Genomic DNA, 23,072 nt, shown 5'->3' with positions numbered 1-23,072 from the left:
TTTTTTTCAGTATATGAAACCCAGGATGCATGAACCTATAAGGACAGCAAGTAGAATAAGGATTTCAATATGGCGGGGCAGGAGGTGGGGGGTGGAGGGAAAAGGAGGGAAACAGCAGAGGGATGGGAGTTTAAAAAAAGACGATGTCAAGGAGTCCAGGAAGAAAAAGAATGTTTAGACACTGACTGTAGTAGCAATGTACAATATTGTTTGATGTGATTGAACTATCGAATAATATAGATATTCAATCCAAATTAATAAATTTTTGAGCCCTTAGGTTAAAGGTGTGCTTGAGGTAGCGTCCAGTTCACCTAGTGTAGTTTGAGCATCAGGTCTCTGTTACGGTTTTCAGCATGTATTGTGTGCCCCACAGATCCAGGATTCAATGCCCTGGTGTTCTATGGCACTTGCCCTGGGTCCTCAGGGTGTTCCAGAAGTTCGGGAGAAAGTGGATTATTCAATGCATATTACCAGGGATACTCCCACTGTGTAAGCTACATTTAAATCCAGTTCCTTGCTATTGTCATTTGAAAGCTTAATTAATATCATTTGACCTAAGTGATCGGAAAACACTTTTTGCCAATTCCACAAACTTACCACTAGATGGCGAGAAAACATAAGTAGTATCTGTCCTCAAAGTTAGCGTAATGTTCCCAAGAACTTTTATCTAGATCTTCCACCAGGTGTCAACCAAGAGAGGAAGAAAACTAAATTCACCACACACACACACACACACACACACACACACACACACACACACACACACTCATAATTTTAAGCAAAACAATATAAACTCAATTAGCAATCAATGACCTTTCCGTTAACTGTCCAGTTTGTGTATCTAAACTTTATATATAATGCTGTTCTGTTCAAGATATTACCTTGTCAATTGAAACCCAACAAAACAAAAATTTAATGGAGTGGGGGAGGGACAGGAAACAAAAGCATTTAGTTTGGTTTATTGCGATTCATAAGCTGTTATTCAAATATAATGCTCAAAATTATTTAAATGTCTAAATGTGAACAGTCAAGTCTCCCAAGCTACGTGTCTATTTGCTCGGTATTTATGGTTCAATTATAGTTTTCCTATATTTTTATAAGCAGTCGTGTTCATTTGTCGATACCAAACCAAATTCACTGTCATCCAGTCAAATCTGACTCACAGTGACCCCCTAGGACACAGGAGAACTGCCCTGTGTCAGACTGGAACTCTGCAGGAGCAGGAAGACCCGCCTTGCTCCTGCACAGCCGGTGACGGTTTTGGGTGGAGCCTCTACACCTCCAGGGCTCCTGTATTTGTCCAGACTCTGGAGGAATATGTATGAAACCCCGTGTGATTTCATACAAGTATTTGGGATTTTTTTTAATCAAGACATTCGCAATAAAAGGGACAAGTATACATATCTTTTAAGATGAAAATTACTATGTCGAAGAATTCGAGACTGTCAGATGAAAATTAAAATGAAACCTTTACTTTCATTTAAATAGTTTTTGAGGCCATCATTGATGCTGCCTAAGCTCTAACAAAGACTTCTCTATCCCGCTGTAAACAATATGTCAGCCAAACCCCTATGTCCTGCCGCCTTCTGTAAGGTCACTGCCAGAGTCTAGTCTTATTCCTCTGGACCAGGAGTCTTCATCATGGCAGACCCTCCAAATCCAGTGTAGGTGGTGTCTTTATAAAGGACTTTCCTTTTTACTTCAAGGAAGTGGTCATGTCTTTCTCCCTCTGGTGTCATCCTGGAAACAACTTGGTTGGTTTTCGTTGCTATCTAATTAAGAGAAGGAGGAAAAAACAGTGGGGAGAAAGCAAACTCTTTGGAATAAATGATACTCGGTTCTCTTCCAGGGAGCCCAGGCGGTGTTGCAGTTGAGCATTTGGCCTGTTAACCTGAAGGCACAGGCCTCCAACCTATCTGATTCTCTGGGGGGGCGATGCGGTGACCGGCTTCCGCTTACACCCCGAGGCAGGTCTCTAGTCTGTCCTACAGGGCCACTCTGAGTCAGAATCCCACACATGGCAGTGGTTTGCTTTCCTTCCTTGATTTCTCTGCCCTCCACTAAGTTCATTGCCACGCCACTTACAAAGTACAAGAAATTAAAAAAAAATCTCCCAGTCAAGAATGCTCTTGTCTTTAGAACAACAATCCTGTCCGTTTTTATTACGTTTTGGTTTTTCGGGTAAATTCATCTTAGCATGCTCAGTAACCAGCCGCTGGTCTAACCGGTTTCACCCCTTCCTCTAGCTCCCGGCACACATCACTTTTTCCTCCTCCCATCCAGGCGGCCCGGCAAAACCCTGCAGCGCCGGTGGCGCTTTGGGCTGGTCATTGGGCAGTTCATCCCGGGCTGGCTTTGCAAACAGCTCCCCACCCAGCCCTTGTCCCCAGTGCCAGCCTCTGCCATTAGCTTTCTCTTCGAGCGTGCTCGGAAGCAGATCGAGATAGCAAGTCGAGGGTTTACGGTAGCCCGCCTGCCAATAGGAGCCCACGATGAAGAGAAGTCAGGTTCAACCTCCCAGCGGCCCCAGTGTCTTCTTCCCCTAAGTCGACACCTACTGTACCCGCGAGCTGGGGAGCGAGCCCGGCGCGGGAGCGGGAGGGGGGGGAGCGCGCAAGGAGGGCGGACAGCAGCCGCGGCGTGCGCGTGCGCACTGGGGTTGTTTTTCCACAAAGCTGCTCTTAAAGTGAGCTGGCTGGCTCCGGCCGCCCGTCTTTGTACCGAGACCACTGAGACGAGCAGCTCGCAGCAGCAGCAGCAGCAGCAGCCTCTCGGCTGCCCTGACTTTTTAAGAAATCTCAATGAACTATTTGTAAAGAATCGCTGATCCTGCCTGCAAGCTTTCTGCACGGCAAAGACCACGATCAGTGTTCAGTGAAGATCACATTTTACATGCGGTCTTGACTTTTTTTGTTGTTGTCTTACATTATATTTTTTATAGATTTTGTTATAAACATGGTGCTGGGAAAGGTTAAGAGTTTGACAATAAGCTTTGACTGTCTTAATGACAGCAATGTCCCTGTGTATTCTAGTGGGGATACAGTCTCAGGAAGGGTGAATTTAGAAGTTACAGGAGAAATCAGAGTAAAATCTCTTAAAATTCATGCAAGAGGACATGCGAAAGTACGCTGGACTGAATCTAGAAACGCCGGCTCCAATACTGCCTACACACAGAATTACACTGAAGAAGTAGAATATTTCAACCATAAAGACATCTTAATTGGGCACGAAAGAGGTAAGTTTTTATTTTATTCCGAAGTCATTAATTCTGTTTTCTTTGGAAGTGAGTTTTCCTATTTCCTTCTGAATTAATGTAACTGCATTTGTAGCATAACACGTAGCAATTTGTTGAGGGCTAGCAAAGTTGGAAGGCTTGGCTTCTCCTTGACATTCATCGTGTATTATCCGTAACGCAGGCAAGCCTCTGCAAAGTGACTGCAAACTGCACTTATTCAACTACCTCTGGTGCGCACTTGCAATCCATTTGCACCTTGCTTAGAAATTCTGCTGAAATCGGATTCAGTAATTTTACTAGTATGGTTCCAAGTGAATTGCCAAAAGCTGCGGCAGCCCAATATTAGGTCCTGTCCTTTTTTCATGATCGCCTTTGCTAATGAAGAAATGAGATGTTTTTAAAGGAATAACTGATGTACTTCATTTTTAATAGTGACACACAGAAGACTTTAAAGATTGATCATTGTTCTTTGATAAAGGGTTTCCCATGGCTTATTTTGACATATGGTATCAGCACCCCACGTGTTTTTGCTCCCTATTCTTCCCAATTCCTTTCGAAATTTACATCAAGCACTCTTTATTTTAAGGGTCAATCTCTATTTCGATGAGGGGTTTCAAGTCAGTTTTAGAAGCCATTTGGGGTCAGTAATTTTCTTCGTCGAGCATCATGTGTAACTTTGAAACGTGAATTCAATGAAACCTGTGCTAGTCAAATGGGATTGGAAAGTATTCGGCACTTGCGTTCGATTTGGGGTTAGGAAAGGGCGATGAAGGGTTGTCCAAGGAAGACGGGGGTCCTGAGATTTCCAATCTATTGTTTAAAATGGTTACATTGTGGAAATATAGGAGACTCTAAGCTTGTTTTTCTAAGTTTCCACCCTTTGTTAGAAGCGGTTCAATCCTGTTTCGGACCAGTTCTGGGGGGTGGTGAGGAGGGGCGCTTGTTCTGCTCTCAGCAGATTGGTTACACGCGTCAGGTGGTGGCGATGACTTAATTCCTAGCCCAAGAAGAATATAATGTTAAAACTGGTTATGTAATTTTTGTGCTTCTCCTTTTTAATGCAGCATTTAGTACAGATGTTGATGATCTTTCCTAAATAGAGGTACATTTTTATTTTTGAATCTTAAAAACCTATCCCCTGGGGAAGTGCTTGTTGAACTATAGCAAGTGTAGAAATATGATTTTGAGTTACAGTATTAGATTTTGGAGAACAGTAAGGTGAAGTCAATTCTTTAATAAGAACTACTCTTAATTTACATAGGTATTTTGCATCCAGAAATAATTTCTCATTAGCCTAAGCATTAACTGATTAAAAAATGCAAATGCCTCATGACAGCCTGGTATTTGCTGAAAAGCAGACGCTACGTATGTGAACCTTTCAGAAAATGTAGCCTTTCATAAAATGGCTAGAAAGAAACAAAGGTGGATCTTTAAAGATCTGCATATGGGGAAGATAGAACAATGACTGTGGGGATAAGTACAATTCCAATAATTACTCTACTGATTTCATGGCTTTAAAAAGCTGTCCGGCACACCGAGAGCTGCCCCAAGCCCCTGCAAAGCGCGGACGAGCGCTTAGCCTGGAATAGTTTCAATGACTTACAATTGGGACCTCTCAAACTAGCCTGGTAACCGAGACCCCGCCTCGGACGGCTCGCGATAGGCGGAGCCGGGTTTGTTAGCCTGTTGCTAAGGCGATGCCAGGCGCTGATTGGACGGGTACGCGCGGGTGGGGCGAGTGGGCTCTGGGGCGAGGCTAGGAACCGGCGTGCGCCGGTAAAGGTCCCTCCAGAGCAGCCGCCTCCGCCCAAGCTCACGTCCGTCCCCTGGACTGGCTTGGGGCACCGAGAAAAATGAATCCCGGCTTCGCGATAAACTGAAAACGAGAGGATCTCATGCGGATCCTCACAGTGCCCAGTGGCCCTGGACTCAACTTTTACCGGGAAGCTTATTCAGCCGGAGGGCACTCCGTTTACCCAGGGGCAATGTTGCATGGCTTCTAAGCAAGCTGCTGTCGTCATCCAAACTGAGACCCGGGCCGACGACCCCTGCCTCTTCAGCCGCCACACCAGCTACCTTGATGTGACCTAAGGGGGGGGGGAATGGCAGAGGCTGACCCGGGGGTGGGGGAAGGGGAGGGGAGCGTCCCAGACTGGAGTTGGGGTGGGGGCCTGGGCGGGTCTTCGGTCTCCCCATCGTTTCTCAGGGCTCCACCCCGCCCCGCCCCCGCCGGGCCGCTCCAGTTCTGCCCGCCGCTGACTAAAGGTGTCAGGGTGGCCCGAGCCAGATCGAACCGGTCGCCGGCCGGGGCGTGTAAAGCGGAAGCGGCGCCGCGCGCTCGGCCCCGCCCCTCGCCGAGCAGGCTAGGCTGCGCTCGGGCGCGCGCCGCGCGACATATGCCGTACGTATAGCGCGCGGACGGCGGCGCGCGGCGGGCGGGCCGGCTGGGATCTGCTCGCGCCGGTTTAGGCCGGTCCTCTCCTGCTCCGGTCTAGTTTGTGATTGACAGCCCGGCACTTGTTTACCACTGCGCGGCCGCCGCGGCTCTGCTCAAGGAGATTGCTGAGCTGGCACAAAAAGGAAGCCAGAAGGGAAGAAAGAGGGAGGAAGGCAAAGTTTGGGCGCTTGGGGAGGGGAGAGAATTCCAATGGCCCCCAACTCACCGCCCAGTTTGGATGCAGAAATCCTTTGCACACCGGAGGATAAAAACAGTATTTTTATCTAAACGCATCACCGTGATCTTTCTTTTAAATAAAGACATGTAGGGCTTTTTTGTTCTGTCGTCTGGTATTCGAGAAGCATCACAGCTCTGTATTCTTATTTCCTGGGGAAGTTACACGGTAGCACCGGGTTTTCTTCTCCTCGTGGTTAATTATAAAGATTTCCACACCAAGGAAACGTTTATCCAGTGGAGAATACGAAAACCCTGAAAAACCAGCCCTTCTTAAATGTGCCATAAATATTAATATGTCCAGGCTGTTCAAAAAGGCTGCATCTCACACCACCAGCAGCCATCACTCCTAAATGATGGAAAATGGAAGACTGTCCCTTTTTTCTAGCAACTGGAAACAACCTTACTAGACTCGCTTTACCAAGGATGTGGTACGGTGTTGTCCACTAGGCAGGCACCTTTCAAGCCCTGTAGAGTAAGAGGTATTTGTGAATATGCAGGTCTTCAGCTAGAATATATGCATGTGGTTCCTGGGAACAAATTCCATTACTGTTTATTCCATTTTCCCACGAATTCCTATACAAAGGAATAGGACTCTTGGCATTTTAGGTTCAGTCATGAATTATTCTTAGTTAAACTAGCATTGAAATCATCCTTACTTTTTTTAAACTAATATCTGACAAAGTTTTCTAATGGGGTAGGAATTGTAATGGCTACTATATTAACATCTTTCATGTTGTTTCTCCCCAAAATGACATTTTAAAAAGTTTACATGAGCAGTGTACATGGCCATAATGGGATACATTCGAATAAACAGGTGGAGACAAAGATAGCGTTTTCTCAATGTGATTTGAAACCCTGAACCTTTCGTTGAGCATCTACTAATATTAGACACAGGGGCTTTGCAGTTTGGGTTATTTTCCACTTTTAACAAAAGTTTATGGGCTGTGTTAATTATCCCCATTTTATAAATAGGCAGCTGAAGATTCAAAATATCCAAGTTGGAACTGACAAGAACTCAGAATTCTCAGACTTCAAAGCTGGTAGCATTGTCATTAGAGGGGCATATTTAAGGTTTTACACCCATTAGGACTGTGCAAAGGCTTAATCAAATGCCTTTTGTGTTCTCTTGTTTCAGATGATGATAATTCCGAAGAAGGCTTCAACACTATTCATTCAGGAAGGCATGAATATGCATTCAGCTTTGAGCTTCCACAGACGTAAGTATTACAGGCGTGTTCTATAAAGATCCATGGTCAAAAGAACTCTTAAAATTACATACTTAAATATTTTTATTTAAAAAAAAAACCCTTTCATCACTGGAATTTGTAAGAGAAGAACGATATAGTTAACATATTAAGCTATTTTTGATCTAGCATGGCAAAATTACAGAAAGCAAAGCTCAAATCTTAGTACCCTGTACTAAGGATTTTAGAAAAACTTAGGTTACCATCATCACTTGGTATTACTCAGTGTTCTACTTTTATCCTAAGTTTAGAAATGATCTTTTGATAAGACTTCAGTAGCTTTTATGCTAAAACCTATTGGATTGGTCACCCAAGAGATGTGACCTGCACTTAAAGGAAACGTGCATTAGTGGTACTCTAATGTGAGGCTTGATTGGACTGTACTATGAAAGTACAATGGCTTGTTGTTAAGATTATGCAAACTTTATTCAAATACTGAGCAGATTTTAAAACCTGCAATGTGGCACTTGGACTGATTATTATTGAAGTATAAGATTACGTAAGAATTTATCAAGTGCCAAAATATCTATAATTCGATGTTGGATAATGCTAGTACTTGAATTATTTGTATAGTTCATAAATAATATTTTATAGAATATTTACAATATCACTTGAGAACCTCGTTTGGAATGTAATTCCTTGATCTCTATACCAAGAGAAATGTGTTTAGTCTCTGTGACCATAATATTGGGCCTGAATATTTCTAAAAGATGGAGATTGATTTATTTAAACCAAACACAATGTATTTTGTGAATTATGAAACAGATCCTCTGAAGTAAAATCCTCTACAACTATTAGAACATCTGAGAGAATTGAAAACTGCTTAACGTGATATAAATCAATAGTACTATTTTTCAGCTTATAATGTGAAGGTGAAAATATGGTTAGAAATAAAACATGAGCACACTGAGAAATGTAAAGGCAGTTTTGTGGAGTTGCAGAGTTACGAAATGCAAAATTTTGGGAACTACAAGCGCCATTCTAGACCTTTTCTAGACTTTCTTAATTAGTTACTATAAAAAGAGGTAATTATTCCTACCTAATGAAGAGTGGAACACCGTAGGGAATTTAGTTTGACCGTTTAACCAGTGTCTACAACGTCTCAATAAAAGCCACTCTTTCATTCTAAAATTAAAATCCTGACCTTTTCAAGAATTGTCCATTTCCAAACTTTCATAATTTTGCCACTAGCATTTAAAAGTAGCCTCTTCTTAGTTTCAAAGAACTGTATTCTGGCTTTTTGTTTTTAACAAAATTTTATAATTTTTAACCATTGTGTATTGTTATTAGAAACAATTTTTTCCCCAGCGACTTATCCCTTTGGAAACCTAAATTAAGTTTTATGTTACATTGGTACATAAACAGTACAAAATATTAACACATATGCTTACCTACTGTACAATTACTAGAAAGAGGTATAAAAATAATATATTGACCTTTATATTCTGCACAGACCACTTGCTACCTCATTCGAAGGCCGACATGGCAGTGTGCGCTATTGGGTGAAAGCCGAATTGCACCGGCCTTGGCTCCTACCAGTAAAATTAAAGAAGGAATTTACAGTCTTTGAGCATATAGATATCAACACTCCTTCATTACTGGTAAGAATTGATGAAATTCTTCATTCTTCCGTTTGGGGCATAAATTCAAAAGAATAATCACTTAAAACTATGTAACATTTATAGTTTTAAAATGTGGTTTTGCTGTAAAATTCCACAAATACTCATTTTAATGCAGTCGAGCATACAAATTAAATGAAGAATATGCTCAAAGTTTCTGATATTAAAGTAATTTCAAGAAAATACTTTTCTGAAAAAAAGACAGTACTTTATATGAACTAGGTCTTACTAAGAAGATAACAGTAAAAACAAGAAATAGATCTGTTCCTTGGTTAATTTTGTTAGAAAAGGAGCAGTAATACTATTTATTGTCAGACAATATCACCTCACTTGCATTATTCCAATATAGGGATAGTTGTCCAATGATGGGGAGATTATCACCTTCATGGAAAAATTCTTGTCGTCATTAATTTTTTTATGAGATTACTTTAAATTTGACCAGAACATCACTTGGTTTACACAAATGTTAGCACCTCTAAAACAAATAAGAATCTTAAAAATGAGATGATTTCTCTATATTAACACGAAATACTCATTCTCAAAGAAGATGTTAACATTTGGGATTTATAACCAAGTTTCTTTCTATGCTGCCTTTTTAAAGGTAGTTTACACAGAATGTGGAAAGGGTTTTTTTTGTTTGGTTGGTTGGTTGGTTTTGAATTAACGTTTCAATAGTGTTCCGATTTATAAATTGATCTATTTCCCTAAATTTATTTCTTACAGTCACCCCAAGCAGGCACAAAAGAAAAGACTCTGTGTTGCTGGTTCTGTACCTCAGGCCCAATATCCTTAAGTGCCAAAATCGAGAGGAAGGGCTACACCCCAGGTATGTGTGAGGTATCATCTTTCCCAAGAAGCATGATTGATCTTTTCTCATTAAGCTTTTGTGAGCAAATTTATAAGGTTGCTACTCAATATAAATGTAATACAGTATGATTTGGTAATATAAGTTATGCTTATCCTTTTTCCATTTATAAATTCGAATAGAACATCTTTAAAAAACCACTGCAAATGGGTGGTTCACTTTTATAGCACTCCGTACTTACCATCCCTGGGGCATGTGCTTATCGATAGAATCTGCATTCCTTGCGTCTTTAATTGTGAACGTAAACACAGGAATGCATTCCTCGATGCAACTGTTTCTGTATGTGTATATTTTTTATTTTGACGTGTTTTTTTTTTTTTTTACCACCTCCACCCTCCCTACTGTATAGGTGAATCAATTCAGATATTTGCTGAGATTGAGAATTGCTCTTCCCGAATGGTGGTGCCAAAGGCAGCCATTTACCAAACACAGGCCTTCTATGCCAAAGGGAAAATGAAGGAAGTTAAGCAACTTGTGGCCAACTTACGTGGGGAATCTTTATCATCTGGGAAAACAGAGACGTGGAATGGCAAGATGCTCAAAATTCCACCGGTTTCTCCTTCTATTCTCGACTGTAGCATAATCCGTGTGGAATATTCACTAATGGTATGTATCGATTATGATCTCAAAGTTACACAGATGTCATTTTTTACATTCAAAACATGAATTCCCTATTTAGCATATATGTATAGTATGGTTTGTAATTATTATCTTTTTCTGTTATGTAAACGTACTATAGACTAAATGGAGGAAATCATCTTGTTTCTCATGTATACCAAAATACTCAAGTAAATGAGAGCCTAAATAACACTGAAATCTATAGTTACTTGGTTTCAGAAATGAAACATCATACTTGGTATTCTAAAGCTACTGTGTATTTTCTCCCTTTGTAGGTATATGTGGATATTCCGGGAGCTATGGATTTGTTTCTTAACTTGCCGCTTGTCATTGGTACCATTCCTCTACATCCATTTGGTAGCAGAACCTCCAGTGTAAGCAGTCAGTGTAGCATGAATATGAATTGGCTCGGCTTATCTCTCCCTGAAAGACCTGAAGGTAATTTAATAATGCATATCTAGACCAATCAATCCCTTGTTCTTAATAGAACATAGTTTTGCTTCTGATACTTGTGACCCTACGTAAACTTTTATCTTTTCCCTACAAAGAGAGTAGATTTGCCCCTAACGTAACATTTAAATATATGTCTCCATAGTTTTAATCACCAAACAAATAATTTTAATTTTACCTTGACATTCCTTTTTAATGCCTTTTATTCTGTATATTTTGACATGCATAAGAACATGTTGTTCGAATTGCGTGTATCTTTTTCCTGCAGCACCACCAAGCTATGCAGAAGTGGTAACAGAGGAACAAAGGCGGAACAACCTGGTACCGGTGAATGCTTGTGGTGACTTTGAGAGAGTGCTTCCAGGCCCACTGTTTGCCTACATCCAGGAGTTTAGATTCCTGCCGCCACCTCTTTATTCAGAGGTAAGCACCAACCAGCACTTCATGTGTAAAGTAGGCTGATTTTCTTGGGCAGTGTCATGACAGATCTTTTTTTTTTTTTTTTTTAAGAAAAAATGCCAAAGTCACTTCTGCCCTTTAATTACTATCTGTGGAAAAAGGACATCTTGATTATTGTGATGACAGTGTAGAAGAACAAAATTTAGAGTAATAGATTAAAATAGCTTGAAGATTACAGAGGTCAGTGTTTATTAGATTTTACATGGAAAAGAAACCCCAGTTATAGGTAGAACAACCTACCTTACAATGCATTCCTTGCATCTTTTTGAAGAAGTCATAATTCTAAAGCACCAGTAGAGATAACTTGTATTTTGAGAGCATTGATAAAGCTAAAATTTGTTATTTATGGTTCTTTTCCAGTTTGATTCTTGACATATTTTAATAGTCATGGACAGAATCACATTTTCAGTAGTATTTTTAAAACATGCCTGTACTGATAGATTATTTTCATTCATTTCATAGTAGCAAGAAAGCACTAATGTAAGACATGTCCCTTTGGGGGAGAAGTGTACAGACTGGTGAGAAAAACAAACCTAGCAGTTATTACATAATGATGTGTTGTGTCTGCACAGTTCATTGGAGGAGTGAGTAGCAGTGTGGGTTCTGTGTTGAGCTACTGACCACCAAGTTTTCTACTGCTTTAAAAATGAGTCTGTCTCAAACCCACAGGAACAGTTCTACTTTGTGATATGGTCACTATGGGTCGGAATTCACTTAATGGCTGGGAGAATTTGGGAATCAGAAAGGGATTCATTTAGAAGATAGCTGTTAAGCTGAATCTGGAAGAATAAATAGCCCTCAAACTATAGCCCATGGGCCACATGCGACCCGCCGAGGACATTTATCCGGCCTGCCGGGTGTTTTTCCCCCTTTTGTTTTTTACTTCAAATAAGATGTGCAGTGTACATAGGAATTTGTTCATCTTTTTTTTTTTAAACAATAGTCCGGCCCTCCAGTGGGTCTGAAGCACAGTGAACTGGCCCCCTGTTTAAAAAGTTTCAGGACCCCTGCCTTAAAGGGTAGAGCCGTCTAGAACAAGCTAGGAGGTAGGCAGGGTTCCCAGCAATTTAAGGAAATTTCAGAAGGTATACATATACCCTGGAATATGTTTTAAGGGGTGTTGAATTTGACCTTGATAAAGTAAATTTTAGATACCAGAATTGCTTTTTTTGTTGGATTGCTGAAGTTTCAGACAACTGTTCTATAATAAGATACTACTTCCAAATTATACGAAAAGAATTTATTTGTTCTTCCAGTATCTTTTTTTTAAAAACACCATGACTAGAACAATTTTCCTTTGAATATAGTAAATATGACATCCACTTTATTTGTTGACTGTATAATATAATCTAGTCTTAAGAATTCTTGATTAGACATAGTTTTTCCTGTCCCCCATTCCAATTCATAAAATTTCAATTAGGTACTTAAAATATTCTGCTACTTGGTAAAGATTTTGTTAAATCATTTTATTCCAACGTTACTGTCTTTTCAAGTCAGCCATATTTCTGGTTGATTTAAGATTTTTGGCTACCCAAGGATCACTCTCAAGTTTTACTCACATTTGACAAAGAATTATTTTCAAATGATCTAAAGATGATTAAGAAAAACTTTCAATGTTTTAAACCTCTAGAAGTCTAGAGTAAGATTGGAGATTATTTAATTTGTTGGCATTGAGCTCAGCCGAGAGGAGGGGGGATTTCTAGATTGCACTAATACCATTTTACATTTTTACCTGTATTCCTTTCAGGGGTAGTTATTAAAAGGTAAATTCTTTTAATTCCATTTGTCCATAAACTTTTGAAGTACTTTTGTATTCTGAGATTTTTGCTAAGTATTATACCACATAAACCTCATATAAAAGGAACCCTTTAGCACTAAGCCCTGACCTCAAGGTCAGCAGTTAAGCCATGGGAGAAACATTAGGCTGAGGCTGTCTATGTGTACTCCTTACGACAATCTCAGAACCCTATCTAGGCTCACTGTGAAAATCGGCTGGATAGCAATGATGTGGGCTTTCATTATGTATTCAAACCTCATATTTAAAAAAAACAAAAAAGAACATTGTTATACAAATACATTCGTTCTAAATTTTCCAGAAGAGATGAATATCATTTCTTTGTAGAAGGATGAAAGGAATATTTTACAAAAGGAAATCATTGCTTTGAAGATGTATTTCATTATGAGTCTTAGTGCTACTATATGCTCGAATTTTTATTTAAATTACATATTCTGATAAAATTTTACCATGAGCTTTTGGAAAATTTAGACATACCTTTATAAATGAGGATAGCACTGTGGTTTAGATGTTGGGTTGCTACCTACCTACCTACCTACCTACCAGGTGTGCAATTCAAACCTACCAGCTGTTCCTTTAGGGAAAGATAATATTGTCTGCTCCCATATATTCACAGCCTCAGGACCTGTCTCTAGTAAGACTCACTATGAATCACAATCAACTCAGTGGCGATGTGTTTTTAGTTTTAAATGTTATTGTTAATAAGGAACTAAATATCTGGCACTTTATAGATTAACGCCTCAGCACCTTCCTTCCCTGCTCAGCGTCAGCTGTGAATAAGCGTGTTTCATTTGCAAAAAAAAGTTTCACGTTTTTTGTGCTTCACTAGTAGTCAAACTGAGTTATTTATTCTTACTAGACTTTATCAAATAATTCGGTAATTGTACTCATTTCTTTCCAGATTGATCCAAATCCTGATCAGTCAGCAGAAGATAGACCATCATGTCCCTCTCGTTGAAGGAATATGTGTTTAAGTCAATGGATGTGGATTCTGAACTGTATCTCTTCCTGGTTGAGGGCGAGGAAGCACGTTGGAGACACGTTTTCAGAGGAAGTGGAATTGTTTTCGGCCAGATAGATGGCAAATACATGAAACAACCAGCAATCATGCTTTAGAAGCCTACAACAACATTCTGAGGCTGCTCTCACATGCTTGAAGATCTAAGCTTTTCTCCTTTTAAACTGGCACATACAAAGAGCAGTCTTTAGCCTATGGTCATACGTGTCAAGATACCATGTTGTAAAAGAAGGATGATTTCCTTCTTTGGACTTGAAAATTTGCACATGCTCAATGCTTACATTGTGCAGTTCGATGTCACTACAGCTTTTTTTTTTTTCCATTTATGCCAGACTCTTGATACTCTTTTAAAACTTGTTCGTGGTCAGCACAACAAGAAACAAAAGAAAGCTTTGAAAGACTTTAACATGAAAAAAAAAAACGCACTGACATTTTTTTTTAATTTAATATAGCCTGGACTTTACCTGCGTATGCACATGCTCAGAAATGTCCTCTTAGGCTGACCATGTATCACCTCTTCAGCTTGGATCCTATTGTGGATTTATTTACAAACATCAAATGCCTTCAAGCCAATCCTTCTTGCTGTATGTTTTGCAGCTTACTGTAGTAGATACGCAACAGAAATGTGGGAAAAGAGATAAGAGGATGAAGCTAATAAGAGACTGTCAAGATTATAACCTTCTTGGTTTCTTTTAAGAATTTGTTGCCTTTCTACTATTACAGCAAAGCAGCATTTTGTTACTGACTGCCTAAAATCACTTAATCTCAGGTGAACGCATCACTTGCCAAACTGTTGGAATGCTATTTGTGTTTTGTTGCACTGTTGAGTTTTTTTGTTGTTATTGTTGTGTTATTGTTGAGTTGGCTTTTTGGAGAGGGAAATTTGGAAAAGGGACATACACAAAAGTGATTACCCACCCACATTCCCTTTTTATCATTATACACGAGAAGAAATTGACAGCGCTATCAATAAAGGCAGTATGGCAAGCACCAGCAGAGTTAGGGGCTGTTGCTCTTAAAATTATTATTTTATTATTATTTTAAAAGTATGGAAGTTTTGCAGTCACCAGGGAAAGGAAGGGAAAGTGCATTTATTTTTATATAGAGTTACTTAATTACCTCCAAAACACATGTTGGAAATCATTTTTGCTGGTGGAAAGTATTTTAATGAGTAGGAATATAATCCGAGGTTATGACTAGCAAGCTCACTTTATATGTGTACTATCTTGCTCAAGCTTGACAGAGAATGAAAATCCAAGTTTATTCTCAAAGTATATAACTTCAAGATTAACAATAGAATGTTCGCTGGAATAATTTTTGTATTTTTGTGTTTATTTCATAATGAAAATATTTTCCCGTTACCTAAAGAACATTTTATTAAACATGAAAATCACTCCTGTGTATATAAATATATCTGTATGTATATATATTACATACATATATATATGTGTATATGAATGATAGGAAGAGTGATTGATTATATCAGTAAACTAGTTTATATTAAAAGAGAATTTACACTTGGCTTATAACTATACCAGCATTTATAATGATTTTTAAGACTTCCAAGGTACCAAGTGTACTACTGGGTTGTTTTTGTTTTTTTAAAGGAATTCCACTCTGATGTTTCTTCATGAAAATCAGCATCTCTGATGTTGCAACATGTGTGTGAAATGGATGTTAGTTACAGCAATCCCACAGTTAATAAAATGGCTGAAAATAATAGCAACTCTGGCTTGGTGCTTGACCTGGTTAAATACTGTCTTAAAGCTTAATACGAAACAAATAGGCTTTTCCATTAAGTGGCCTTTAAGAAAACATGGAAGACAATTCATGTTTGAAAACTGCTGACAGGGTGAAGAAAGCCCATTGTAAAAATGAATCGCGTTTTAAGTGATTCAGTTAAAGGGTTTGGGCTCCCGTAAGCAAACTAATACTAGATAACAAGGAAATAGGGGTGAAATATTTTTTTATTAGTGTTAATCATTTTGTGAATGTCCCCCTCAAAAGAAGAAAATGGAGTATTTGGCATAAAGGGCATTTGGTGGTTTTCTTGTCTGTTTGTTTGTTTGTTTGTTTGGGGGAGATTGTCACAAAATCCCTTTTTTTTTCTTTTGTCTGACTAGGGAACAATTGTTAATATGCATAGCATTGGAATACTTATCACCATATACTCTTAACAGCACCGAATGCAAGAATGACCAATATACTATAATTGGCAGTGGATTACAAAATAAAATGTGATGGCAATTTTGATTTATAAAACTTTATCAAATAAAGTTTTATTTTCTCCATTAAAAGTATTTCTTTACTCTCTTGTTTAGAGGCATTACTCTCTACTAAATATTGGTCAATTCCTGACGTGAGATGTGTGGTTCATAAGTTGTGTACAAGGTAGATTCCTGATTTTTCGGTTAGGAAAAGTAAAATCCAAAATGTTAGCAAAACCAAGTGCAATATGAAATGTTTGCTTTATAGATTATATTCTATGGCTGTTTTGTAATCTCCTCACCCCCCCCCCTTTTTTTTATTTGGTGCTGAATATGTCCTTGTAGGCTCTGTTTTAAGAAAACAATATGTGGGAAATGATTTAATTTTTCCTATTGCTCTTCCTTGTGGAAAAATAAAGTGTTTCGTTTCTTTTTTGTAAAATTGTTTGGAAGTTTATTTGAATCTTGATCATATTAGTAACGCATCATATAAGCATACAGTTAAACTATTTTAAGCCATTCTGGGTAAGAATTAGTTCTAGATCTAGATCTCTACTAAAGAAACCAACTCCTACAGTGTTTAATACTGATCATTACTGGTTTCCTTCATTTACTACATTACCAACATTTTTAATAAAGTTTATAGATTTGAGATATGAAAATGGTTCATATATATCTATGAACCAAACTTAACTAGGAAAAACATTTCACTTTAAAGTACCAATTTCCTCCCAGGGAGATACCTGAAGAATGTACAGGTATTATAGTTGATACAGTAGGAGTACTTTTGAAATCACATTTAGAGTTAATCTTTCAGAGTGTCCATACGTTCAAATCCATGCATATCAAGTTGTATACATGCTTTGCATGACGCCTGTCATATTTTTCCCAATTGTGTGTATATATGAGAAAACATTACAGAAGCATGTAGACAAAACATAAATTTTCCACAAATATATTGCTATTCTTTTAAATTCAATAAAGAGACAATTGTATACCAAAGAATTAAAAGTATTAAAGATGAGTTGAAGACCCATGTTCTGATTTCAGGTGTGACCTTAACCAAGATAAGTAAGTGAGTTTTGGCTCCATCTATAAAGTAGTTAACCTAGATAGCTAAGATCCTTTTCACCATAGAAGGTATGAAGTTATTTGGATAAAGAAATAATGATTCCAATCAACTATTCTAATAGCAAAGTGGAAACACATTGCTCTTAAGTTTGTATTTCCTAAACCCCAGTGGTTCTCATCCTTCCTAATGCTGCCACCCTTTAATACAGTTCCTTATGTGGTGGTGACCCCTCAACCATAACATTTTTGTTGCTACTTCATAACTAATTTTGCCTCTGTTATGAATCAGTCGACCACTGTGAAAGGGCCATTCCACCCCCATAGGGGTCGAGACCCACAGGTTGAGAACCGCTCTGCTTAAGCTGTACATTATCTAAAGGAAGGGCTGCCTTATGTTGCCTTGGGATGAGGCCTGGTTTATGCAGTGATGAAAGCATTCAGCTGCTAACTGAAAGGTAAGTCCCAACCCACCAGTAATTTCCCAAGAAAGATGGGAGTTAAGTTGTTCACACATGTGTTTGGTCAGGGTCTGGGGCACATAGAATGAATTCCCACTAGGAAGAGTTCTCTGTTTTCAAAGAAGAGTTCACTACAAATGTGCTATTTCAAGTGTTGCCTGAAACAGCAAGGGCTCTTTAAGAAGAGCATAAAGTGAAGAGGTGTCACAGATTGCTGGTCTAGAATCCACCTGTTCATGTGATCCATAGGAAATTTGAGTTCACATTAAACTTTGAAGAACTCTGCTGTCTACCATGAAGATATAACGCAGATGGGAACGTTGAATACCTCACTTTGTTGTAATGAGTTCCTAGCTGTAACTGAGTTGAAGATTTGGATTCATTAGCTGGGAGGGAAAAAAGAAATGCTTGCTGGTGCTGTGGGTTCAATGTTTCACTGTTGACTGCAAGGTTGGTGGTTCAGACTCACCAAGATGATGGGTTTTCACTCAGAAACCCCAAGGAGAAGTTCTCTGCCACTGTGAATCAGAATTGACTTGACGGCAGAGAATTTTACTTGTTTTTTTTTTCCAAAGTGAAAACAACCATGTCATTTTTAGTTCCAAAGCATATTTATGGTTTGATATTTGTAAAAAAATATAACAACTGAAATAGTGGATAATTATACCTGCAGAATTTCGACGTTAGCAATCATCATTTTTAAAACCTTTTGTGATTCACAAATTATGTATATTTTATATTCTGAAATTAATACAGACGAGAAATATCAATAAATGAAAAAATTGATAGGAGAACATTTATTTTGAAAGTTTAATAACAGCCTGTATTCATTTTAAGAAGAAAAACAGGCAATGTGATGTGTGAAATGAGTATATGGAACAGTCAATTCAATTTCAATATAACTAGTAGTTTAAAAATCAGCATGCACCTGCTACTAGGAATGGAACCCATGGCTGATTTTTGTCAAGCACAAAGTTGAACAAGTCAAAAAGTATTTTGTATTGTTACTATATGTATTGGACAGGGTTCTCTAGAGAGACAAACCAGATTGCTAGTAATTATATATAAATATATTTATAAAGATAGATATATAATTCAAGAAATAAACCATTAAATTATATACAGATACATAATACAAGAAATTAACAGTTAAATTATAAAGCAGTGAGACACTAGCAGTCCTTCAAGGCTTGAGAGCTGCCAGTTGCCAGTCCCCTTCTGTAGAGAGAGCAGGGCTATATATACCCAGGCAGCAAACAGCAAGGCAGGTCCCCAACTGTCATCAACTGTCAGTCCCCAGCTCCAGAGATGAACATTCCAATCGTGTGGGCTTAAAGGGACCTCAACTTACAGCGACACAGTCCACAAGCTAGGCATCCCACAGGCAGTGTACCCCTTTAAACTGAGGCACAGAACAACCAAGGTGAGGCTCACCGAGCCATTTATCCCTCTGCCCTTCAGTTAATCCTACTTGTGTTTATCGGCCAGGCTGGCGCAATAAACTGTAGCACTATGGTTCCAGTTCACACATGCATGAATTTATTCCAAACAAAATGTGTTTAAACATGTCTGTGGTCAGTGGATGGCTACTGACAAGTTTTCTCATAATTCATAGTCTCTTATGGTACCTTACTAAAAAGATCCAATCATAGTGGATTCCAAGGGATTCTTCTGCTCCAGTTCAATTCAAGGCAATCCGGGAAGCTTGGGCATTTGGGGACATTCCTAAGGAGCGGTCTTGGCAGATTTTCTTGAAGGTCACAGGAAAATTACAACAACTCATTATGAAGAATTTTTAAGAAAATTCAAAACTGCATTAATGGGGAAAAAAAGCCAAAGAAAGTTGCACCAAGGAATTTTTTCCATCACAGCCAAGTGCCTTTACATTTTTCAAGGGTAACAAGACCTGTCCTAAAAGGATTTTACTGGAAACTTCACCCCATCCATCCTACAGCCCTGATCTTTTTATTCCCCCAACTCAAAGAATACTGAAAAGGAACAGCAGTTGAGACCCTTGAAGATGCTTATGATGGTTACGGATTATGTCAACTAGACACTCCTGGGTAAGAGTGGGGGCAGAGCTCAACCTATCAATTGCATCTCAGCCTGCTAACACCTTTTTGTGTAAAAGAAAGAGATACAGAAGGGTCGAATCCTCTTTTTTTCTGCCGTAACTGAATCCTGTATCTGGTTCCTCGATCTCCTGGTGTCTTACTTGCTGAACAGGAGCCATCAGTGGACTATCAATGGTGGATTCATTTAGCTAACTTCAAACCTCTGTCCACCAGCCTGTGCCCCCTGCTGTCTGCTTCTTCATCCTGGTCTGGCTCATGCATCTCTTGCAGCACCAGCTGATCCCCGGATCTGTCAGCGACTACCCTGACTTGAAGTGGACTGGGTTTCCCTATTTCTACAACAGTGTAAGTAGTTTCTTGTGATAAATCTCTTCCTATATACAAGACATACAAGCATGGTTTTGTTTCTCTATTGAATCCAACCTAACACAATGCCACAGTTGACATTTTGGTGTAGTGGAACTAGAGAAGCAGAATGTGTTGAGGCATGGCTACAGAGATGAAAACAGCAGTTTTAGAAGACCTGCATGTAGGATATGTGGAGAAAAATTGCTTTATATCTTTATATTTATATTTAATTAAAGTCTCTATGATTTTGTAACAATATTTCACTTGTTCCCTATTAGGAGAACTTCTTTTTTTTTTTTTCCAGATCCGCTTCACACCAATTTAGACAAACAATGTCAAGATACATAGAGAAGGAGGGAAAACACAAACGACAGTAAAGCTGCTTCAGAATACAGTAAAGCTGCATTTGTTAAAAGCTAACCATTCTTATTAAAATCAGAGAGAACACAGCAAATTCACCTGAAAATAGAACATTGCTACTTCTCAATTTAAGACTTACATGTACTTCCAACCATACCCTGATCAAAAAGACTGATTATTAGGCTGGGCACTGATGGGTCTCTGGTTAGTAATAAACTTAAATGAGCTAGGATTTTACTTCATCTTATTTACATGTTTGTTTAGTAGGTCTTCAAAACAGTCTTTACAGTGAACAAAAATATGTGGCTTTCGAATATACTGACCTTATGTTTCATCCAATAAAGTATCAATTTCATCAACTCTTAGATCTAAGTGTAATGATACAAGTAATGAGAGGCAAAGTATTATTCTGTAGTTGCTCAAGGTGACAGAAAAGTCTACCAAAAGGAAAAGGAATCTGATCTTTTTTAAAAAAAATAGCAAGTTTTACTTACTGGATAATTGTTTTTCTGATTAATCAAGAATTGACTTTTGTTAGTTCTTGTGGAGTACATTTACACAATGCAATGCCTCACATGGTGCGTTAGGGTGCTCTAGAGAAACACAACCAGGACACTTATGATTTGATAGATAGATAGATAGATAGATAGATAGATAGATAGATAGATAGATAGATAGATAAGATAGATAATAAGAAATGACAGCTAATTAGTCCACAGAGCAGTACAAATGACTCAGTTCAACTCATCAGACAATACACTGGCAGTCCTTCAACTCACTCACGAGGGCTGCTGGGTGCAAGTCAAGGAAGCAGACAGCTGAGTCTTCTGTAGAACAATACCAGCAGCCCGGCCACAGGCTGCAAACAGCAGGGCAGGTCACCAACAGTCAGCCAGATAACAGGGTCCAACAGTCCCCAACTCAAGTGATGTATACATCAGCAGTGTGACAAAGCAGGTCTTGAAGGAACCTCAAACTACAGTGACACAGTCCACAGGTTCGGTGTCCCACAGGTAGCGTAGCTCACAAGTTGAAGCAGAGAACTAGCTAAGGTAATCACACACTGGTCCGATCATCAGAGAGGAAGAGACAGAAATGCAAGACTTGCTTAGCCATCTATCTCTTTGCCCTTCAATTAAACTGCAACCTTATTAACCCCACATGTGTTTATTGACCAGGTTGGCACAGTAATCCTACCCATCACATGTGGTCTCTTGACTGATGCTTCCATGAGCATTGATTGTGAATCCAAATAAGACAGAATCCTTGACAACTTCCATCTTTCCACTGGTGATCGTCATGTTACCTATTGAGCATTTTGGTTTTCTTTACATTGAAGTGTAAGCCATGCTGAAAGCTGTAATTTTTTATCTTCATCACCAAGTGTCGCAAGTCCTCACTTTCAGCAAGCAAGGTTGTGTCATCTGCATACCACAGATTGTTAATAAACCTTCTTCCAATCCTGATGTCACATTCTTCTTCATATAATCCAGCACCTCCAATTATATGTTCAGCATACAGATTGAATAAGTATGATGAAAGGATGCAACTCTGCTGCACACCTTTCCTGATTTTAAACTATGCAGTATTCCCTGGTTCTGTTTGCACAACTACCTTTTGATCCAAGTACAGGTTCTGCAGGAGGACAATTGAGTGCTCTGGAATTCCCATTTTTCTCAAGACTGTCCATCGTTTGTTATGACAATAGTTTAGATAATGATCAAAGCAAAAATTGTTGGACAAAGTAACCAGTTTCTGGTTTATTAGTATCATTTTGTTTTCTAAGGAAATCAATATTTTTACCTTCTAGTCCACGTCATGCTTTTGTAGTCTAAAGATTTTTTTCCAGACATAAATTCCAATGAATAGAATAATAGGAAAATGAATTTAAAAAAATAAGATACTATTCTAGTACATACAGCATGCTGCTGGCACACCCAAAACCTATTATAACAATAACAAAACACCGCATGTTTTCATCACCAATTTATTAATTATAATTTACAAGAGCAGATTAGAGCAGAATATATATTATATATATACTCCCTCTTCTCCAGAGGACAACGAGCCAGATGCAGGATCCAGACCTAGCAAAACAGAAGCAGTCATTTATACAGGAAGAGGGTCCCACCCCAAGGAAACCTCCTTCCAATTGCACCAAGGCTATGACTTGAAGAAGTGTTTGCATTGTATCTTAACCTTATAACGCATTGGCTGCTCAACATATCCTATTTGGAAGGTCATTACATTATGTTAGATCACATCCTGGGAATTAACTAAACTTAACTACCAAACTAACATCCTCACAATTGGACCAATAGGTAACATCATAATAAACCGATAAAAGACTGAAGTTAGCAAGAATTTGTCTTCCTTGGATCCACAGTCAATGCTCATGGAAGCAGCAGTCAAGAGCTCATATGATGCATTTTATTGGGCAAATCTGCTGTACGAGACCTCTTTAAAGTGTTGAAAAGCAAACATTCTTACTTTGAGCACTAAGTTGCACTTGATCTGAGCCATGCTGTTTTCAATTGCTTCATGGATGTGAAAGTTTGACGATGCCTAAGGAAGAC

General features: G+C 38.8%; 1 protein-coding gene across 1 annotated transcript; it reads left to right on the top strand.

Moving 5' to 3' along the window:
- Positions 1 to 2,699: 2,699 nt before the first annotated feature.
- ARRDC3 (arrestin domain containing 3) lies at positions 2,700 to 16,626 on the top strand. The gene is made up of 8 exons (XM_075541273.1): positions 2,700 to 3,235; positions 7,045 to 7,126; positions 8,607 to 8,754; positions 9,496 to 9,598; positions 9,987 to 10,243; positions 10,531 to 10,693; positions 10,974 to 11,128; positions 13,861 to 16,626. The coding sequence occupies exons 1-8, from the start codon at positions 2,956 to 2,958 to the stop codon at positions 13,915 to 13,917; spliced, it is 1,245 nt and encodes a 414-aa protein (XP_075397388.1). The 5' UTR covers positions 2,700 to 2,955; the 3' UTR covers positions 13,918 to 16,626.
- The last annotated feature ends 6,446 nt before the right edge of the window (positions 16,627 to 23,072 follow it).

Source organism: Tenrec ecaudatus, chromosome 2 (genome assembly GCF_050624435.1).
Source record: "Tenrec ecaudatus isolate mTenEca1 chromosome 2, mTenEca1.hap1, whole genome shotgun sequence".
Taxonomy (NCBI): Eukaryota; Metazoa; Chordata; class Mammalia; order Afrosoricida; family Tenrecidae; genus Tenrec; species Tenrec ecaudatus.
The sequence above is the reverse complement of the archived record's forward strand: the minus strand, read 5'-3'. Positions and strand labels throughout refer to the sequence as shown.

Excerpts from the sequence above, each read along its gene's own strand:
- ARRDC3 (XM_075541273.1), top strand. The coding sequence starts at position 2,956 with ATGGTGCTGGGAAAGGTTAAGAGTTTGACAATAAGCTTTGACTGTCTT. Across the intron at positions 8,755-9,495 it reads TCAACACTCCTTCATTACTG|TCACCCCAAGCAGGCACAAA; the intron begins GTAAGAATTGAT and ends TATTTCTTACAG. Across the intron at positions 10,694-10,973 it reads TCTCCCTGAAAGACCTGAAG|CACCACCAAGCTATGCAGAA; the intron begins GTAATTTAATAA and ends TTTTTCCTGCAG.